The sequence below is a fragment of the Dipodomys ordii genome, unplaced genomic scaffold (genome assembly GCF_000151885.1).
Source record: "Dipodomys ordii isolate 6190 unplaced genomic scaffold, Dord_2.0 Scaffold7, whole genome shotgun sequence".
NCBI lineage: Eukaryota > Metazoa > Chordata > Mammalia > Rodentia > Heteromyidae > Dipodomys > Dipodomys ordii.
In genome coordinates this window covers 409832-431209 of record NW_012267223.1, presented here as the reverse complement: position 1 = coordinate 431209, position 21378 = coordinate 409832, and the positions used below count along the sequence as shown (strand labels likewise).

Sequence of the window (21378 nt, the reverse complement as noted above, 5' to 3'; positions counted from 1 at the left end):
TGCGGACGGCCCTTGGTGGAGGGGGAGAGACACTGCTGGCTGGCCGTCCGCTCACCACACCGCCTGTCTGGGGGAGTTGGTGGCGGAGCGCCTGTCTGTGGGAGCACCTGTTGGTAGCGTGATTGCTCTGCCCAGGTGAGGACAGTGCACCTCAGGACGCACATAGTGTGCGGGTGCCAGTCCCCAGGCCCAGCAGGACCCTGTCCTCAGCCGCCACGGGCCGCAGGGGAGGGAGAGGCCACAGTGCTATTACCGATGTGCCTGTACTTCATTAGTGCAACGAACCACAATTAAGTAACTCTCTGCCTCAGGAATTTAAATGTAACTTGATTTTGGCAAATGTAAAGTATCAACTTTTTCTCCTGCTCCCCGTGCCCGCGGTTCCTGTCCGCTTGCACCAGGAAGGGGAGAGGCGACGGCGTTGGTCATGTCACAGGCAGCTGCTTGAATGACCAGGCTCAGGACCGGGCGAGCTACGTTCAGATTCTTCCCCGGGCCTAGAACACCATAGAAGGCACACACGCGGCACAGGGCATTAGCAGTGCCTGAAAGTGTACTGAGTGATGGCTGCTTCTCAGTCCTTTCTTCTGCCTGAGTACAGGGTTGCTTTGGGCTCCGCCAGGGAGGCCGTTCAGGGCGTCCCTCCCTCGCAGTGTGCCCTGCTGGGGAGAGCTGCGCCCTCGGGCGCAGAGCTGCAGGATCGCACACTCCGCAGACTCCGGAGCCAAGAGGGCGCCTGGAGCCCAGGACCCACCCTTGCCTTCCTCCCCGCGGCCCCTGCAGTCCCCCTTCTTCACAAAGACTCCTGCAGGACAGAGATGAACGAACAGCCACTCTCCACACCTTGACCCCCTAGGAAACATCCCGGAGCAGCTGGGTGTGTACTCTTCCAGCGTGGTGAACACGCCGTCTGTCCGTGGAGAGCAGTCTCTGCGTGCTTATGAGGTGAACAGTGGTGTCACACTCACACCTCCTGCTTTTCCTCACCCAAAATGGAGCCACGTAATCTATGATGTTCTGGGATTTACACTGTAAGAGTTACAACAAGCCTCTGACCTCACTCTGTGTGAGTGTTTACACGCAGCGCTGTTGGGAGAACGGGGATGCTAACATAGGTATGCATAGACCCCACTTTGCCTATTGTTTATTGGTTTTGTTTTGTGTTGTGGCAAAGTTTCTCCACATTGCCCAGCTCCTGATCTCAAGGGAGGCTCGTACCTTACCTTAGTAGCCGAGACCTGCACCCTGGGACCTGGCCGCGTGCCTTTGATTCTTTGGTGTGGGCTCTGTTAGGATCAGGACAGCCATTTGGGCCTCAGCCTGCTCCCACCCTGCAGCTCTGCCACCGCCTGGCTGTTGTTCTCTGCGTGGCCAGACTCCTCCCTGTGCCGTTGGGGTGTTGAGGGCAGCACTTAGCATTTGGGCGTTTCAGTCACTGTATTGGTCACACCTTGGCTGCAAGAGCAGACGAGGCTGCCGAGGAGACAGCTTCCCAGCGCTGGTCTGGTAAGGAGGAGTGAGAGGCCCGATGGCAGAAGGGCAGCATCTGCCACGTGACCTGCCCATCGCACCTGGCAGGACACCACTCTCTGGGTGCAGATACCCGCGTTTCTAGAGATGGACACCGGGGAAGTCAAAATGAAGGCACATGTTGGATATTTGTCAGTTCTGCCAGACTTTTCTAAAGTAGGTTTCATTAATGTCTACTCCCACCAACAATGAGTGAGTGCCTTGTTCAATACAGCTCTGTCATATTATTTGTCTTTCTTTTTAGTTTGTTGGATGAAAACAGACCTGTTGGTCTGCTTCTTTAGGATTCCTAGGTTTGTGACCTAAGAAGGCTTTCCTTACAATAAAATAAAACTATTCTGCTTTTCAGTTTGCCTTTTAATCTACTCTGTTTTTGTGTGTGTGCAGAACCTGAGTTGACAATATCAAATGGTTAGCTACATTTTGTGGCATCGAGTTCTGAGCTGTTAACCCTCCTCTACTCATTACAGTTAGGTATGTGGGTCTATTTCTGGGCTTTCTCTTCTGTTGATTTGTTTGTCTCGCCCTCACTAATACCAATCTGTAATTACCATAAATTTATAGCGTAGTTAATGTCTGGTAGTGCGAATCGCTACCCATTATTCTTTATTAAAAATCTTTCTCTAATCTTGTACATTTCTCTTTTGCATTCACTTTAGAATCTGCTTGTCAAATCCATTAAAGGAAAAACCCTGTGGGCATTTTGATTGGGCTTGTGTTGCCTGTATAGATTCGTCTAGGCAGAATTGGCATCTCCAGAACCCTTCGAGGAGAGTTTATTTACAGGGTGTATTTCCAGGTGTTCTCTCACAGAATATGACTGAGCAGCTCACTAGGTGAGGCCTCACAGCTTCCAGTGCAGCGTCTGCGTAGAGCGTGGTCCTGGGCCATGCCGGCGGCGACGGCTGCCTTCCTCTCTGCTGATGGCTCAGTGCTTCATTCTGTCTGGGCAGTGACTTGTGCCAGACACGTTGTGGTCCACCTTAGGGAGGCTTCCGCTGGCCACCTTGACACCATGGTTCTCCAGGCCTCGCTTGGTCACATTGTGAACAACCCAGACACAACCCCAGAGGTGGTACTTGTGGCTCAGCCACTTGGAAGCCAACTCCCTTTGCCTCCACTTACACTGCTGACTTCTGAGGACAGGGCAGGAAGCGAAGGTATTCTGTGCAGAGTGGTTTTAGACGTTGGCAGGGAGGGGGGTCTGAAGGGCCTCTCGCGAGATGATGGTGTTCTCTGCACTGCCCACAGTCACAGGACCTGCAGGAAAACAAAGTGCGTGCGTCCAGGAAGGAGTCCCACTTGGTCAGTGAAAATACATTATTTTTATAAACTTAAAAAGTGTATATGGCCAAATCTTCAGTGTCCCTTCAGGGCGAATTTTAAAAGCTATCTAGAGAATGGGCAGCTGTGGAAAGCACGCGGATCCTAGAGCCTGCCCACCACTCAGAGCTCGTGTCCTATGGAGGTGAAGCAGGGAAGGGGGCAGCAGAGGGGCGAGAGGTGTGAATAGCACCCACTTACAGTTGACACCTGGCCCAGTGGGGTGTGAGGGGGGACAGCTGCAGAGGGCATGGACTTAGTTGCTGTGAGGGCAGCTCTGGGGCTTCAGTTGTCCACCGTGACAGCCGTCTGGCCCTCGGCACTGCCTGATAAGATGCTGCACAAGTCGATGTGTAAAAGCCTAGTGTGATGAACGTCTGTCCTGGCGCCATAGGCCCCATCTGCCTGGTGCAGGTGCTGGTGCTGGTCTGAATTTGAAGCCTGGAGATGCGTGTGTGTGACCTGTGCCTTGTTTGTTTTTCAGAACTACACTCAGTACATCCCTCTGTCCATATATGACCTGCAGACGTGGATGGGCAGCCCTTCCATCTTCGTCTATGACTGCTCCAATGCCGGCCTGATTGTCAAGTCCTTCAAGCAGTTCGCACTGCAGAGGGAGCAGGAGCTAGAGGTGAGGCGCGGGGCAGCCCAGGGGCCGTGTTGTTCTTTGTTCTCCTTGGGGTGAGGGTCTACAGGAAGACCTTCTTTGAAGGTTCTCCAAGTGTTGGGGCTGAGATGATATTTGTGAGAATGGGATGATCTCCGTTCTGCCAGTGGCCCTGTTCTACCTCCCTTTTTACCGCTGTCGTTTTCAGTCTGAACACTAAGCAATAACAAAGCTAACTGAGTAGATCTGTGCTTCCGCCGCCTCTTCCTCTAAGGTAGTGTTAAAATAATGCAGACGTATTTACGTGAGGGGAAATGGAGTCGTTTCTTCAATTCCATACACTGCATCTCCACTAGCGTCTTTGTTACTGCTCTAATTTCTTTTTTTTTTTCTGTAGTGTTTCATAACCCAAACCACCAAACAAATGGTAGAAACCAAGGCAGCGGCCACTGGTTAGACCCTGGAAAGGACCTGGAAGGCCCATGTGGTGCTTGGATAATGAAGTAGCATTTTGCTTGGTTGTTTTAATTAATATTCGACATGAATTAAATGGCAAATTCTAAAGAGAAATCGAAGAGGCGGTTTCAATTAAGGGGCCTCCATCCTGTGGCCTGCAAAGGATTGTCAGTATAATACTCTGTAGCCTCCAGGGGGTCGTGAATTCCAATTGGTTGCAATGCCGGAAAGTCTCAATCCAAGAACCAAGAATGGTCCTCAGTAAGTTTCCTGAGGCCTTTTTGGGCCTATTCAATTTTAATGTGTTTGTTATGTTTTTCACCTTTCATCAGAGGATAATGCTGAAGGAGTCAGCAACAAAATTTGAAATTCTATTTGGTAGAAGTTAAAATTAACATGTCTACAGTTTAATATTTTATGTGTGTAAGTTAAACCCTTCCTTGGAACACTGCATAAGAGTGACTGATAAATTTAAACCCTTATCCTTGAAAATGGAAGCACGTGCTGCAAAGTTTGTTTGTTTGCTTGCTTCTGTTTGTCTTGACTGCTCAGTTCAAGAAGGGAAAGATCAAGTTTCATATTAGCAGATGTTCACTTTCCCCTCAAGCATCTCTGGGGCTGTCTACAAACCCAAAGCACTACGGTCTTTTTGTGTTTCTTCGCAAAAAAGCGGAGAAGATTGCAAAAAGAATTTTGTTTGTGGGGGGAGGGTGGGAAGGGATGTGAAGGGTAAACAAAGGAGGAGGCTGCAATGCTTGGTAAGAAATGTACGCATTATCCTGCCCATGCAACTGTAACCCCTCTGTACAGTATGTTCACAAATAAAATAAAATTAAATTAAAAAAAAAGAATTTTGTTTGTAATAGGTCAAAGAATTGGCCTGATTTGGGTGCGGGGAAAGACGCGGCATCAGCTCAGAGGAACTGAGCTGGTTTGGAGACACACCCTCATCCCTTCTCGTAGAAGGCAGGCTTTTCCAGCTCATGAGTCACAGTCCCCATTTTCTTCTAGTGCTTGGGCATCTGCTCTGTCAGGAATGCATGTGTTTGCTATATATTGCTAAGGATTAATCAGCCTAAGACACCATTCATTTCATTAAGTGCAACAACAATAACAACAACAAAAAAGATTTACATGCATCTTTTTTATTTTGAGGGGAAAAATATTTAATTGACTCCTTCCTCATGAGGTAGATAAATGTGGAGCTGTGTTAACCCGGGTGGCCAATAGAAGGCCGTGTGCGCTCCACCATATGTTTCATAATTAGGGCTGATTTTTATCTTCTTCTTTTTCTAATTACAATGTAGATCAGCCGTGTGTTTCTCCACTCACTCCCTATTATTGGCCATTGTTCACTTAGGCTCTTGCATAAACAGCGGAAATTAAAATGATAAAATTGGCTCTTAGCTAATATTGTAGTGTTCATTTTAGTCATTTTATTCTCTGCTGTAGAAACATCACTTCTGTGTGATGTTAGGTTTGTTCTTTAAACAACAACAAAAAAAGTTCATTTCCTCCTTTTAGTTTGCCTTTTCCTTTCTTCTTCCTTGGTGGTCCTGGGGCTTGAATTCAGAGCCCGGACACATTCCCTAAGCCTTTTTGTGCTCAAGGCTAGCACTCTACCACTTGAGCCGCAGTGCCACTTCCGGCCTTTTCTGAGTTATTTTATTGGAGGTAAGAGTCTCATGGACTTTCCTGCCCTGGCTGTCTTTGAACTGAGATCCTCAGATTTTAGCCTCCTGAGTAGCTAGGCTTATAGGTATGAGCCACCAGTGGCCAGCATTAACTAATTAATTAATCAATTATTTTTTTGTGTGATAGTCTGGGAACTTGAACTCAAGGCCTGGGCATTGTCCCTGAGCATTTTTGCTCAAGGGCTAGCTAGCACTGTACCACTTGAGCCAAAACGGTACTTCTGGCTTTTTCTGTGTAGTTTATTGGAGATGAGAGTCTCATGGACTTTATATTGCCTAGGCTGGCTTTGTACTGCGATCTCAGCCTCATGAGTAGCTAGGTTTACAGATGTCACCCACCAGCATTCATCATTCTTTTTTGTGTGTATATATGTGTGTATATTATATTTTAATATCCTTTCTTGTGTGTCATGTGAACTGATCCACATAGGCAGGCAAGTGGTTTGTGTCTGAGCACCTTGCTGCTGTTCTTTGGGTTTGCACCAGGGTGGGGAAGCAAACATCCCTCTGCTTCCCATCTGACCCGGGGCCTGAGAATTGGGAAATACAACTGTAGCGAAAAAGGGATTGATTCAAAATAATGCAAGAAAGCAGCTTATGGGACCAAACGGCCTCCAGAGAGCAAGCGTGAGCATAAACACAGATGATGCACATTTTAGAGCTGGTGCTCAGCTTTCATATTGTTAGTGGCCCAGTGCTGTCCTGGGCCCATCAGGTCCACTTGCTCTGCGTATCTTCTCATGGAAATACTGCAGGTGCAAGTGGAAGACAGCCTCATAAAAGCACAAACACTGCGTATCACAGCCAGAGAAAACACACATCTGTTACCCCAAACTCTTCCTGTATTCATTTTGTTATAATTTGAAAATTAAAGAAAAACGGCAAGTTTCTTTTCTTCCAATGTCTGTGTGTTTGTCTATCTTCCTGTCTGCTCTCCTTCCCTAGGTATGAGAGGATTGAATCCAGAGCTTCATGCTTGCTAGGAAAGCACTGTATCACTTGAGCCATGCCCTCCAACCCCCAGTGTTCTTTTCTAAAATAGGTTTTTGGATTTTAGGGTTTTTTTTTTTTTTGTTGTTGTTGTTAGTTTATTTTGTCCTGGTCCTGGGGCTTGAACTCAGGGTCTGGGCACTGTTCCTGAGCTTTTGTGCTTAAGGCTAGTGTTGTACCACTTGAGCCACAACTCCACTTCTGGCTTTTTGGTGGTTAACTGGAGATAAGAGTCTCATAGTTCCTGCTTTGAACTGGAATCCTCAGATCTCAGCCACCTGAATACTTAGGATTACAGGCAGGAGCCACCAGCTCCTGGCTTTAAAATAAGTATTTTTGTTTTTATCAAAGTATTTTATGCCAGGGTTTACAAAATCCTTTGTGGAAGGCTGGCTTTTAGTTAATGAAATAGTTCTTGGCCTTAGCCTTCCTGGCATGGTGTTGGCACCAATGGTGATCTTCAAATGCATTCCTCAGGATCTGGAGGTAAAATGTAGCTGCTCTTCTTTCTTGATACATTTATTTAGGTTATCTGTGGGCTTTCTGCTAAGACACAAGCAAAAAGCAGAACTGCCATTAGTGACTTTTCCTTAAATGAGAAATCAGGCCTGTTGTTTTGACCGGCACTGTAATCCTGCACTTGGGAAGCTGAAGTAGGGTGATCATGAGTTCTGTCTGAGCTACAGAGACTGTGGGGGAGAGGAGGCAGGAGGAGTCAGGTAGATTTTGACAGTGAAGAGGCATGCTTACTTGGTAGCTTTAATTGATGTTATTTGTACCTGATAGTGACTTCTGAAGGCCTCTTCTGAGGGGCCAGCTTCCCCTCCGGTTCACCACTGCTGTTGTCACGCGGTATTTGCTCTGTGCTTTGTAGCCTCTTGGGTACTTCGTGTTGTCCTTGCCGTTTATTTCCTGCCTCGGCAGCAGTGAAGTGTTGTGCTCTGCGCTCCCGTGCGTTTCTGTTGCCACTCGTCTTTCCAGCTTCTGTCACCTGCACTTAGACATTTGTAATTATTTCCTGCCTCTGACCATCATAGAGTCTCCTGCGCATGTGTGGAGATTGTCTAAAGAGACAAACATGAGCCTTGATATCTCATTGAGTGTTTTTACTTCTGTTTTTCTTGTCTATTCTGGAGTTTGCCTCTTACTAAATTACGTGTTTGTAACGCTTCCTCCATCTCCAGTTTACAAGGATAGCGCCAGATCTCAGCATTGTCCTTCCCTCCCTGTGGTCCCTTGGCGCCAGCCTCTGCCGCTGCTCCTGCGGAGAGCTGTCCCGAGACAGCTGTCCCCATAGGGGTCCCCCACTTCTCCAGGCGCACAGCTGTGCTTTCCTCTTCCTGGTGCTCTGTGAGAGCACCTGGGGCGGTAGCCTCGGCACGGGGGTGCAGTAGCGGCCCCTCTCGGGTCCTGAGCCTTCATATTTGGAAAGTCCAGCTGGAAGCCATCGCAAGCTCACGATTGGTTTTTAAACAAATAATAGCCTGCCCTTTTCACTATAGGGTCTTGAAGGCAAATGATTTACTTCAGCAGTGCTTTGGGGCTGGCCTGCTCTCTCTTGCCTTCAGCATCCTATGCTGCCTGATCTTTGTCTTCATGGCTGTCTCCTGCCTGCCACAGCTTCAGGCAGTTCATCTTTCTCTAAAGCAGGAAGGCACAGGGAAGGGCCAGTGCTGTCTGTACCTGTCCCCATGATTAGAAAGTATAGATGGCCCCCATTGATGACATCTGTAGTGCAGAGGCAGCCTAGGAGCAGTTGGGGTGGGGCAGGAGAGGAAGGGGAGGAGCAGGGACCACCACTGGGATATGTGACGGCGACGCGGCCGCACCGCGCGGGCTGTTGCTCTACCACAACTTGGCTTTTTTTTTTTTTTTGTGGTCAGTCATGGGGCCTGAACTCTGGGCCTGGGCGCTATCCCTCAGCTCTTCACCTCAACGCTAGCACTCTACCACTTGAGCCACAGCACCACTTCTGGATTTTTCTGTTTATGTGGCAGCTTGGCTCTTGACTTCACCCCACTTGCTCTTACGACTTCAGGGCCTATGTCATTGTGTCTGAAAAGTCTGCTGTTGGCCTCATTGTCACTGTGCTGACAAATCTAGAAGTATGAGTGCCATCCTCCAGATACGTCACTGAAGGAATATGTACAGGTACGAATGAGTTAGAGAGAAAACCCAGATACTTCCCCAACAACTTTTGGATAATAAATCTTGGGTCTGTAAGCTGGAATGGAAGGGCAAGTTGTAGATTGGCAGATTGTCTTTGCAGCGGTCTTGGCTGAGTGTGGCCTGTCGGCTCTGGTCCAGCTTCCTAGACCTTCCTTCCCCACACTGCCTCTGCTGTGCAGCCATTGTTCTTTGTTGTTGTGGCAGGTGAGCAAGGCAGCGTAGTGACAGAGGACAGCGGTGCCCTCCTTTACAGCGACAGCCTGGGCTCAGCTCTGTCCCAGCAAGACCCCTGAATGAGCATCGCCATCTTCATTAGTTCAGGACTGACACGTGGACAGCTCCTGCTGGTTGTCCTGCTGTGGGAAGAGCCTCTTGAAGCTTGGCCCCGGGGACCTGGTTCTCTGCTGCTATCGGTACTTTTCCTAGGCTCCTCTGATGTTGCTTCTGAAGGCGTTATGTTGTTCACTGACATTGTCTTGGAGTCTGGCCCTGTGAGGTCCAACAGACAGACACGAGCCGGGCCCCACCGCACCACTGAACGTGTGCTGCTCCATGCCTCGTTCTCCACCTGGGCGTTGTGGAGGTGCCTGTGCCTGATGTCCAGATCACCAGCTTTCCTCCAAATACTGTGCATCTTGCAGGCTAAGGTTTTGTATTTGCAGTGTCACAGCTCCCTTGCAATTATTGTGGGTCAGCCCACTGCTTAGCTGTTGTGGAATTTGCCCACAAAGGCAGTTCTCTGTGATGCAGGTTAATCTGGTAGCATCACAACGTATCCTGTGTGTTCTGAATGCCACACGCAGCCCGCCCGCCCAAGCGTGCTCCTTCGTCACTGTTCTTCCAAGAACTGCTGTGGTTGTGACGTGCGTAACTCCACCAGGATGTGCAGGCCCGTCCTGCAGGAGCCCAGGCCTTGGCCATCGCTCGTCTCGCAGGTTAGGACTTTCACAGCTCCATTTCTCCTTCTCCAAGTATACTTACCATTTGTAGGGAGCAGAGAGGTGGGCCAGTATCCGTTGTAATATGTTTATTTTCTCCTTTAGTGTTCAGGGGGTATTGTTTTGTGGGTATTAACAAGATGCCTTCATTTCTCGAAGTTACCTCTTTGCTCTGCTATACTTTTTTTGTTTTTTCTTACTTTGATTATTGTCTTTCATACTGAGGCCTTATGATGGGATGGCTTCTCGTCATTTTTATGTTTACAACGAAGAGGAGGAACCGCGCTGCTCTGCATGTCCACCCGTGGAGCAGCGGCCGTGTGCACACAGCCGGGCGCTGGCAGCAGGCTGAAGCCCGTGGCCTTCAGGGTGCTGGGCCTGGGTGGTAGCAGTGCTAGAGGCTGAGGGTACCTCTGTGGTTTGTTTAGAAGGAAGAGGGATTTGCTCATGGATTTGGTGTAGGCTGTGAGAAGAGGAAGGAAGTAAAGGTAGCCCCAGGGCTTTGGCTCAGGCGGCAAGAGTGCCTGTTTCCTGAGCTGCAAGAAGACGTGAACCCTTCAGAGTCACACGGGCCTTCAGGCACTGAAGGCCTCGGAGGCCTCCCTAAACAAGCATGCCTGAAGGGGCAGAACGTGCACGGCTGGGCACGGGGGTGGGGGTGGGGCAGAAGGGGGGAAGGAGAGGAGAAGAGTAGAGAGGCTCAATAAGGCTTATGCCATGTGCTGCAAGCTGGGAAATAGGAGTGGCCACTAGAGGAAGTGAGGAGGGGACGGAGAGCAGAGGGAGGAAATGTTCCCTGGAGGGAGGGAAGGTCAGCTGATCTGTGAGCTGAGGCTGAGGTGGGATCTGAGGGCTTCAGCCTGTGCCCCCAGCCTCGAGAGCGCAGGAGGCACAGGTGTGGAGCAGCCCAGGCCTAAGTCTCCAGGAGAGGCTGAGGAGGGGCTGTGGGGTTTGCCCTTGGTTTTATCATCTGTGTTTTGTTTTCCTTGGGTATTGTTTGTACTAATGGGAGTAGCCAGCAAGGGAGAGTGAGGCAGTGTCAGAAGGGTGCTAGCTCAGGCAGGGACAAGACTGTTGGAACCAGGCAGAGGCCCTGTTAGAGGAGTGTGAAGACGCATGTGCACGTACACACAGGTATGCACAGCTGCGCTTAGCCATATGCATAGGTACACACGCACACATGCTACACACAAAAATGGACACAATGAGCCAGGCACACGTGGCTCAGGCCTGTAATCCTAGCTACTCGGGAAGCTGAGATCTGAGGAAGCTGAGGATCACTGATCAAAGTCAGCCCGGCAGGAAGGCCATGAGACACTTATCTCCAATTAACTGCCAGAAAACTGGAAGTGGAGCTGTGGCTCAAGTGGAAGAACGCTCACTTTGAGCACAAAGAGGCTCAAGACAGCGCCCAGGAGTTCAAGTCCCACAATTGACCAAACCAAAAAAAAAGTGCTTAATGTATGTGTACACAATTGCCTATGTGCTTATGTGCACACACATTTGTATACATATGCAAACATTCACACGTGTGCTCATTCGGCACACATAGGAACATGGATGAGCACACACAAGTGCACATGCTTCTGTGCTGTGTGCAGCACTGCCCCCTGCAGGGCTACAATAGACTTTTCTTTGAGGACAAAACCACCACTTTCACACTACTGTCCTCCCATCCTTGGCTTTCTGTCTCCCACTTGCTCATGGACACTGAGTTTTCCCATGCTCCTGGCACCATCTGCAAGAAGCTGGCATCCTACGGTGACTCCGTTAATGCAGCAGAGATGTGGGGGGTGATGCTGGACAGCAAGGGTTCTGTGGTTTAAACCGGACACTCAACTCAAAAGCATGGCGGGGGGGGGGGGGGCTGGGAAGGTGGCTCAGTGGTAGAGCGCTTGCTTCGCATGCCTGAGGCCCTGGGTTTAATTCCTCAGCACCACATAAGCAAAAAGAAAAAAAAGCCGGAAGTGGCGCTGTGGCTCAAGTGGTAGAGCGCTAGCCTTGAGCTGAAGAGCTGAGAGACAGCACCCAGACCCAGAGTTCAGGCCCCACAACCGGACCCCAATAAAAGCATTGGCGAGACGCTTGTATATGCAATACTGAGAGATGGCCTCTTCCCGGCTACAGTGCTGTCACAGAGGTGACTGGGTTCTTCAGATCTGGTCTACACAGGAGGAAGCTGCGAGGACTAACGAGGACGCTGGTAGATGGTGGGTCTGCCCTGAGCAGCGTGTAAAGCGCTGTGTGGGGAGAGGCAGGGTTCCACGAGGAGGGGTGCACGGAGGGGCCAGGATGTGTGGACAGCTGGAGGCCGCAGGCCAAGCCATCTCCTTGAAGCGCTTGGCATCATGGGCCCCAAGTCGGCTGAAGTGTTCATCAGTACTTGTAAACGTGTCTCCACCTCACCGTCCTGGAACAGACATCAGAGATGCTTCCGACAGAAAGTCATTGGTAGAGAAAAAGAGCCTGTCCATCTTCTGCTGAGTACTTCCTGTTGGCGATGCAGATTCTGTTAGCTTTTGTGCTCTTTGGAGAAGAGTCCTTCTGGTTGTGGGTTTTAGCCTGTGCACACATAGTTGAGAACGTGCCTGTATCTTACAGACCTTCCTGCTGCCACAGGGCCTCTGCAGCCATGCTCACCCCACACTGCACTTCCACACACCCTGCTTTATCCTTCAACAGTGGCAGGCTCACCACCTCACCCCGTCTCCTGGTGCAGGACTCTGAGCATCGCCTTTTCTGTAGTTGTTGACACCATCCAAGAACAATTGGGGAGTGGAATTTGCTCATAATTTCTAATTAACCATGTTCACTGAGTTGCTGGATGAGTTAGAACATTTAGAAGCCATTGACTGGCCAGCAGCTAAATGCCTATAAAATAATGGATGGTTCACGTGGGTAAACTTGGGGTACTTGTGACAGAGCATTGCTTCAGAGGAAAACATTCAGGTGTCATCCACCAAAAGCAGCCCCTCTGTTCTCCTGCACAAAATCTCCCAGCAGTGCACACTACTGGGTTTTAAAGTTATTGTTTAGTATTTGATGCATATGATTGCATGAGTTGTATATTAGAAATGTCACCTCTACTTGGGCTCTGCTGGCTGCATCAGTACAAGTGTCACAGGCTGGACGTTTGAATGTGAAGGGAGCTGAGCAAGCAGCACTAGCCTTGCTCCCACAGCTCGGCTGTCCCTTTGAACTTTGCACACGGTCCCCTGTAATGACATGTTGTTGAAATGAGAATGGAAACAAGTCTGGTTTAAGGCAGAGCTCAAAGTATGGTCCAAGAGATGATAGTCTTGAGTCTCTTCACTTGTTAAAGACTCCTGAATTATGGGTGCCCCTAAGTCTCCACAAACACGTCTCATATGCATGAGAAAGGGGGCAGAAGTTGCTTGAGGCTAGTGGCCAGTTGGGAAAAGAAAAGTGTGGGTGCTGCCCTGAGCTGGGCATGCACCTGTAGCATGCGGCCACAGGCCTGGAAGCCGCCTGCTTGCTTCCTCGCGAGCCTGAGCCTGGGCTCCATGGGGCCCAGGGGTGTGGGCAAGGCAGCAGGGGTCACGGCTGGTGCAGAGAATCACATCTAGAGCTTCTCCTGGGTGCTTCCCAAGTCCTCCAGAAGTCTCGGGGAGTTTTTAGAATGAAGATCATTCCGGTGCTCAAGCCTCTCGATTTTTCTGGGAGAAGGCTCTTTGGCAGCGGTGCTGCACGCGTGGACATGTGCTTGGTCAGCTCTGTGGAGCCTTGCTGCAGCCCGAGTATTCACGGCTCTGCTCTGCCTAGCAGCCTTTCCAAGCAAGTTAGAGCAGTTAGCCTTAGCCTGCAAGCTGTTTTTGGAGAATTGTTTCAATTAAAGGGTCAGTGCCTTCGACACATCGAAGCTGCAACCATGTGTGGGAAGTGACTTGGGTTGGAATGGGATTTTTTTTGTATTTTAGCAAGACTGAGAAGTAATGTTCATTGGCAGAACCCTTTCCTAGAATGCCAGCCTGTGTTTCTGTGGTTGCTGTCGAAGGCTTCGTGTCTGCCTGCCCCAGAGGAAGAGCTCTGCTGTGTGTTTGGAGCAGCTGGCCATAGTGTGGGTGGTGAATGCACCCCATTGAGTCCAGCAGACAGATACCATCAGGTCTAGGGCACTGGTGCTTTGTGCTGCTGAACTTAGGATCACCTGTGGCCCGAGAGCATGCCTTCCTTCCCTCCTACCCAGCCCCTGCCCAGGCTGTGTGTGTGGTTAGGCCTTCCATCCGTGGTTTTTCATACATTCTGTTCCTAATGCACACACTGGGTTGGAAATGTTTCTGCGCCTTCCTGTCTTGTGTTCTCAGGCAGCAGGCAGCAGTGCAGGGAGTCTGTCTACCCCCGGTTCTGCACCAGGTGAGGTGCAGACAGCCGTGCAGTATACCTCACCCACTAGCACCACAGCCTCGGCCGGCTTCCGGCCAGCTAGGCACATGTGTCTGACAGCGCCACCAGGCCTGCAGCCTGGCAGAGGCCCCGTGTCAGAAGCCGCTCTGGTTCTTCAGAGGATTAGCTTCCCGAAGGTTTGTGCAGACAGACAGCAAAGGCAAAAGAACTGCCATCCTCGGAGTTTGTGGCAAGAGGAACTGTGGGGCCGTTCTCAGCTCTGTTTAGTGAGTAAACTTCATGTGGAAGAACTTGGTAGAGACACTAGTGAGCACACCGCTATTCCTTTCGCTCTATGCTATGAGAATACCTGGCCCTTTAAAAAGGAAAATAAGAATATTGAGTTTAGCTGTTGCATAAGTGGCCATTGCTGCCCACTTACAGTTAAGTCCCTTTTAATCATGTCAGCCATCTTTATACTTCTAGGCTCAGTGGTAGTTAGTGGTGCTTATTAAAATAATGTCAGTCTGCCAGCAGTTCCAGACATCTCTCAGGCTACCTTTCACATTTCACGACTACCTGGGTCTGCTCCAGTGTGCCCAGCCCTCGCAGAGCCCACGCAGGGCAGATGTCACCTCGTTCCCTCCTTCCCAGCCTTCTTCCACCAAGCCCAGGCATGGAGCGACCCCACCAGCCCTAGAGGGCCTTGGGGGCCATACTCTGATGCTGCCGTAGACGCCAGAGCTTCTGCGTGGCCCCCGCATGACTCAGGACTGATGAGCTGTGGATGAGATCGTGCCCAGACCCATCAGCCTGCATAGCAGGGTTGATGCGACAGACCAGAAACTAATTTCCTGTGCAGAGCCAGTTGCTTTGTTGATCTATTTTAGCTTATAAAGCCAGAGCCCAGAAAATGGTTTTACACGCAATCTTGCCTTCTCTCTTCTTTAAAAAAAGAAAAAAAAATCCACTGATTGTTGGTGGTACTTAATGCCACCAAACTTGGAACTGTACATTTAAAATTGTTAGCACAGGGCTAGAATATATTTGTCTAGCCCAGCACCCCTCCCCCCCCCCACGTTAACATGGCACATTATATTACACATAGGAAAAAAATATATTACACATAGAAATGGCAGTTTTAATTAAAAAATTTATTTATATTGGTTTTGCTATCGCATATACAAGTATATGATTTGTACTTTGGGTTTTCTGTTTCTGTAGTAGAAATGATTATTAATAAACATGCAGCCGTTAGTACATTCCATTTGAGCAGATTGAGATGCTACACACTACAGCAAACATAAATGTGCAGGGGCTGGGAATATTGCTTAGTGGTAGGATGCTTGTCTAGCACTCATGAAGCCCTGGGTTCGATTCCTCAGTGCCACATACACAGAAAAAGCCTGAAGTGGCACTGTGGCTCAAGTGGTAGAGTGCTAGCCTTGAACACAGAGAGGTTCAGGGACAGAGTCCAGGCCCTGAGTTCAAGCCCCACGACTGCCACAATAAAAAAATGATGACAATGTGTTACACACCATTGTCACCAGGTTGGCTGGTTAGGAGCCAGCACACGTTGTGGAACACTGCACTTGAAGGTATTGAATGTGCTGTTTGGAACCTTGGTATCCTAGGTGCCTGGAATAGACTCATGGAGGTCCAGATTAAGATGGAGGAATGAAGAGTGCCCCACAGTCAGGAGCCACTGCTGGCCTCCCTGGCCTGTGTTAACCTGACAGACAGACAGATGGACAGTGGTTTTCTTTCCCGAAGCCCATTTCCTCATTGCTGAACATCTTTGAGAACGGACTTAGCTCGTGAGGGTGTTTTAAAGCAAATGAGCATACCAATATGCAAAAGAGTGCTGAGAAATATTACCAACTACACAACTAGAAGGCACTGCCAGTAAGGAGGGAAAAAAAACGATGATGCGGACGCAGTCTCTGCAAGTCACGAGGCAGATGTGTACCATCCTGCTCAGAAATGCAGGCTCCCCACTTGGCTCGGAAGCCCGGCCCTGCGCCGTCCCCACTGCTCTGGTCGGCGTGCAGTGGGGTCTGCCCCATGGCAGCACAAGCCTGGGCTGGACTTAAGTAACCAGTAACAAAAGCCCTGGAGGCCGATGATGAGCAGCCCGCAGTGCCGTCTTCCAGATCCTTGCTGGAGAGCAGCACCGTGAATAAAAGCCACATAGAAGCGGGTTCTTGCTGGCATTCAGCTTCATCTGATCAGGTTTGAGATGGAGCTGTGTTCCGTCAAATCCCTAACCAAGATGGGTTGGATTACACTGGGGCTCCATAATGCATAACTTTTCATTATGGCCAATGGTGTGTATGGAACACATCGGCGAGTGAAGGGGAGATGGGGGCGGCTCCCGAGGGCTGTGTGGGCAAGTGTAGTCAGCAGTTTCTGAGTTAATGTTTCATTATCTTCACTACCTATGTGTTATTCTTCAGCTTTGTCATTTAGGCCAACGGATGAAAATGCAAATGTCTCTCCAGCAGCCCACCACCCACCTCGTCTTCAGGATTTTCCCTTCCTTTGCTCCTGCCCTGCAGGCCGCTTTTCTCTGGTGGGCTGATGAGTGGTTTCGGGCTCCTGGGGCTTCCCTTCCTCTGCACCGTCCCAGGTCCCGAGGCCGCCGCCCGCGCTTTCCTCTCCAAGCTAAGGCACCTCATGGATGAGAGGTGCTGACCTGTGCTCCCCGGAGGGGCAGAGCCGTGTGCCCACATGCTACCCCCCACCCCACCCCCGGCATCACGCCTAGAATACTTCCTGTGAAACCTTGTGGGCTCTCGTGAGGCTTACTCTTTCTGAAAATGATGCGCAGGCCTGTGACAAGTTCCGGTGTGGTCCCAGGTGGCACGGGCGAAGCCTTGCTCACAGTGTCCAGCCTGGTGTTGGTTTGGGTGCCGCTGCTTGGGGGGCACGCGGCAGTTCTCTGACAGTTTGGGTGAGCCAAGTGTCAGCCAGGCCTCTCATCTGCTTAAACACCTGACTGCTGCATTAGTGAAGAGATGGAGCCCTTCGGCAGCTTGGGTGTGCTGGCACACCTGCAATCCCAGCTCTTAGAAGGCTGAGACAGGACGATTGCAATTTCAAGGCCAGCTTTGAAGGCCGTGACTCTTCTCAAAAAGCAAACAAGAAAACAAGATTGACACTTTTAACTAGACTATTAAGTCAGGAAATAGAAGTGTGCATTCTCTTAGTGTGCACTAATTAGCTTGGAGCCTTGCTTCCCAGACCTGGGTGACACCGCCTTTGCCACAACCAAACGGTATCCAGGTGACTGTCAAGCAGCTAATTATCCCCCATCTGTTATCAATGAACATCCATGTATAGAACACGCAGAGAAGTCAGGTGACCCTAGGAGCACATGCCCCACCTGCCCCGCTGTGCCCGCACACTGCGTCCCTCGGTCGTGGGGAGTGAGGAGTGGCGGGCACACTCCAGCTGTCATTTGACGTCTTCTGTTTTGCCTTTGTTGCTGACTTCAAATACCTTGAGCGTCTTTCTTGTCATAAACAACCTAAATAAGGCTGTGCTAGCTTAAAGATGGAGTGCTGAGCATAAACACTCCGCAGGGCTGGCAGGGGCTGGGGGGGGGCGGCGTGAGGGTCACCCAGGCAGGGGCTGGGGGGGGGGCGGCGTGAGGGTCACCCAGGCAGGGCCACAGAGGAAGCAGGCTTGCTGTGCAGAGCCATGTTCTGCTGCGAGAAGGATCCTGGGGGGTTCCCAGGCTCGTACTCACTCTCCAGGAGAGGATTCTACCATTAGGCCTCCCCCGAAGACTGTGTGGTCAAACCCCACTGCCATAGGCCCTCCAGCTCCTTACCCCCAGCTAAGCCTGTCTTTTCCTGCATTCTCCCCGTAGGTAGCCGCGATTAACCCAAACCACCCCCTTGCCCAGATGCCCCTGCCCCCATCGATGAAGAACTGCATCCAGCTGGCGGCCTGCGAGGCCCACGAGCTCCTGCCCATGATCCCCGACCTCCCAGCCGACCTGTTCACGTCCTGCCTCACCACCCCCATCAAGATTGCCCTGCGCTGGTAAGTGCCCTGCCGCGGTGCGAGCGCGCTTCCCAGCCCAGCCATGCCGCCTGCTGCCGGGTGGCTTCCCAGAATCCCCCGCGCACACCCCTGCTCCTGTGCAAGTGGTATTAGGTGGCGCTAAGATCGGCCTTGCTGGCAGCGCACTTTCATTTGGGAGGAAAAGGCCATTATGGGAAAAAAGCCATTTCATTCTTTGCTTGAAGTATAATCTTTCAATTTATTCTTAGTTCAAAAAAAAAAATCAGAAAGCAAGCTATGATCTGCTTCCCGTCACGGTTCTTTGGAAGAGTCCAGCACACTGCTGGACTGTGGTGTCCCCAGGCAGCCGCCTGAGGCCCCGGGGCCGGCACGCCACAGTGGGCGATGGCTGCTCCAGCCCGACTTCCCAGGCTGTCCCACCACTCGCAGGACTTGCTTTTCCATTTTGCGTGCGCTGATAAGCCTTCGTGGGGCAGTGTTGTCCAGCTGGGGGAGAAACATTCTCCAGGGGCCGCCGCTCTCTCCCCATCCAGGTTTACCAGCAACCCAGATTCAGTTTCCTGGTCCTTTCTCCAGCTGGAGAGAAGCTGCTGGGAGTGTGGGCGCTGGGGGCTGGGGCGGCCCTGGGGGTCCCGGGAAACCCTCTGGGGCCACCAGCCTGGAGTGGGGAGCCTCAGTGCAGAACGGCTGAGTTAGAGGAACATGGTTTCCTTGTTAATTTACAGCAAAGGCCTAGAGCGCCTCATCCCCGTGGGAGACGAGAGGAAAGAAGCGGCTGGGCCATCACCCTTGGCCATGGCTTCCCTCTCCCGCCCTCCCAACCCCAGGGCTTGCGTCTACTGCCAGGCCTTCCTGTAGCATTAGAGTGTTATAGAGGGAGGGGAGAGGGGCTGCCTGGAGGGGGACCAGCTGCATCTCTGCTGCCTGAGCTCTCCCTACCACAGCTGCCCTCCCTCACAGCCCTGCTCAGCCTGCCAGGGACTGCAGAGACACCGAGTGTCCCTGCCCAGATAAGATGTGTCCTGAAGGCTCATACTTTCAACTGGGAACTTTATGCAAACAAAGGAAGGAAGTCTGACCGTTTGCTGGCAATTTGTGACCCAGGGCTAAGTGAATTTATGGTGCCTGGGGCTACTGTGTTCCCAGAGGACAGGAAAGTCCCTGCAGACCACAGAGGTCTGAGAGAGAGCTCCCCACAGGAGCCAGCAGTGAAGGCTGTGTGTGCTGTCGGTGGGGAGCAGGGCGCACACAGACAGGTCCTGAGGGTGGGTGTCAGCCCCATCAGACCAGGAGGCCCGACCGGACTGTCAGGGGCTCTAATGACCCGACCGCCCGGAACTGTGGTGAGCCCTATGACACGGATGCAGGAGGGTGAGGCCAGTGACCCAGATACAGGTGTGCAGCCCTCTGTGCCAGTCAGACCATCAGATCAGGGCAGTTCTGATCTGGGACAAGAACGAAGCAGGAAAGCACAGTGTGGCTGGGGCTTCTGCGGGTGCAGCAGGTCCCCACAGAGCTGGCTGCATGTCTGCACCTGTGTCTGCCTCTTTCCTTACGTTTTCCAGCGTCACTGTCTCTGGCCTGTTAGCCCCACAGTAGCACTGTGCACCAACTGCCATCAGATTCTGCTTACCCTGTGGGGAGTGGGCACTCCGTCCTCGTACGGGTCTGGGGAGGATGTGAGCCAAGGGAACAGAACATTGGTGTAACGTCACCGGATGTCTATACCTGCCGCATCTTCCATGCTGCTGGGCCTCCCATCTCCCCTCCCCGCACCTGCAGATCTTCTGTTCTCCAAGCCCGAGTTGGCACAGATGAGCCTCTGCTCCCGGGCAGCTGCTGCTCCTGAGGAGGTGGCTTCCACGTGGATGCCTAGTGGCCCTGTGTGTTGTAAAAGCAGCCCTACCTCCGATCGGAGGTGGATATGTCTCCCCTCCCCCCAACACGACACAGCGCATTATAGTCCCAGCTCCCTAAGGTCCTTTCTGGAGTGACAGCAGAGTGAAGTTTTAGTAGGAAGGACAGTGTAGAACAGATCGAATTAATTCAGTTATCATAAAATGGACTCAGAACTCAGTACATCACAGTGAGGATAATGATCCTCAGACAGCCAGGCATGGGATGGTAGAGTCCAGTCTCAGGTGGGTAGATCTATTACAAGGAAGCACTTTGTGTCTTACTGAGGTCTTGAAATTGGACCGAATGGGGCCTTTGTCAAGTGGCCACTGCCTCTGGATGCAGTGGGGAAATACGCACTTCGTTGTAACAGCTGAATTTAAAAACAGGCTTTAAAGTGAGGTTTAAGAGGATATAGTGAGACAGTATTTATTCATGTTTACAGAGTATCAATTTTTGGATGTGCTGATTACCAATCCCCCCCCCCATGAAGACTGTATTTACCATTTCATGTACTTAAATCATAGCATTATATTGAAATATCTCTATAAGACCATTAGAAACTCTCAGTAAATGTCAGATTACCATTTCACTGTGGTGTTGATCTATGTTTTATTTAACCAGTGTCTAGGGGAGCTTGTAGCGCTCACGGGGTTATCAGACTGAAGGGTCAGCTACAAAGTTGTTCAGGCTTTGGATTGAGAGTTCCAACTGTTGTTGTAGTGTGAAAGAGCTGGGGATAGAAGGTAAACAGATGAGCATGGCTGTGCTCCAACAAAATATTATTCATAAAAATAGGCAGTGGGCCAAAGTTTGGGCTGTAAGCCAGTTTGCCAATTCCTGCCCAGAAAACAGAATCAGAATCTAGCTGTAAATGACTGCCATGTTATCTCCCGAACAGAAAGTGACCCAGGAATTGAGTGCCCTCAGATGGGGAAGGAATAATAAAGCCACAGACGCAGTACCATAGCCAGGGACTTGTTGCCAAATACCCATACTTCCGCCTCCCAAACAACCTGGAGCCATGCAGAAACAGCCATAGCAGAAACAGCCCCGTGGCGCCGTGACCACTGGCCCCCAGCAAGGACGGTTCCCAGAGTTGGCAGTCCCCTGGAGGTTACGCCCACCCTTGGCCCTGGGTCACCCCTAGTGGGTCACAGCCCTCCCTGTCCCCGGATGCTGGAAAAGCCCGGCTGTACCTGGAAAACTCTATACTGATGTACAAAGTGCCCAAGGCAGCACACTGCAGCCTGGGTCTGCTGTGAGGGCACCTTCTCTTTTGCACCAATGAATCTCTTAAAACTCATGTGCCTGCCTGTGAGTTCTTGGTGAGACTCAGGCCTTGCCCTTCCCCTTCCCTCCTCCCCTCCCTTTCCCCTTCCCTCCTCCCCTCCCCTTC

At 51.0% G+C, this 21378-nt stretch overlaps 1 protein-coding gene across 1 annotated transcript in view; it reads left to right on the top strand.

The window, feature by feature from the left end:
- Rptor (regulatory associated protein of MTOR, complex 1) overlaps positions 1–21378 on the top strand; it is a 339456-nt gene that overhangs the window by 160907 nt on the left and 157171 nt on the right. The window contains exons 5-6 of the mRNA XM_013036239.1: positions 3338–3484; positions 17926–18101. Of these exons, the coding sequence (XP_012891693.1) occupies positions 3338–3484; positions 17926–18101 (323 nt within the window). The remainder of the gene's footprint in view (positions 1–3337; positions 3485–17925; positions 18102–21378) is intronic.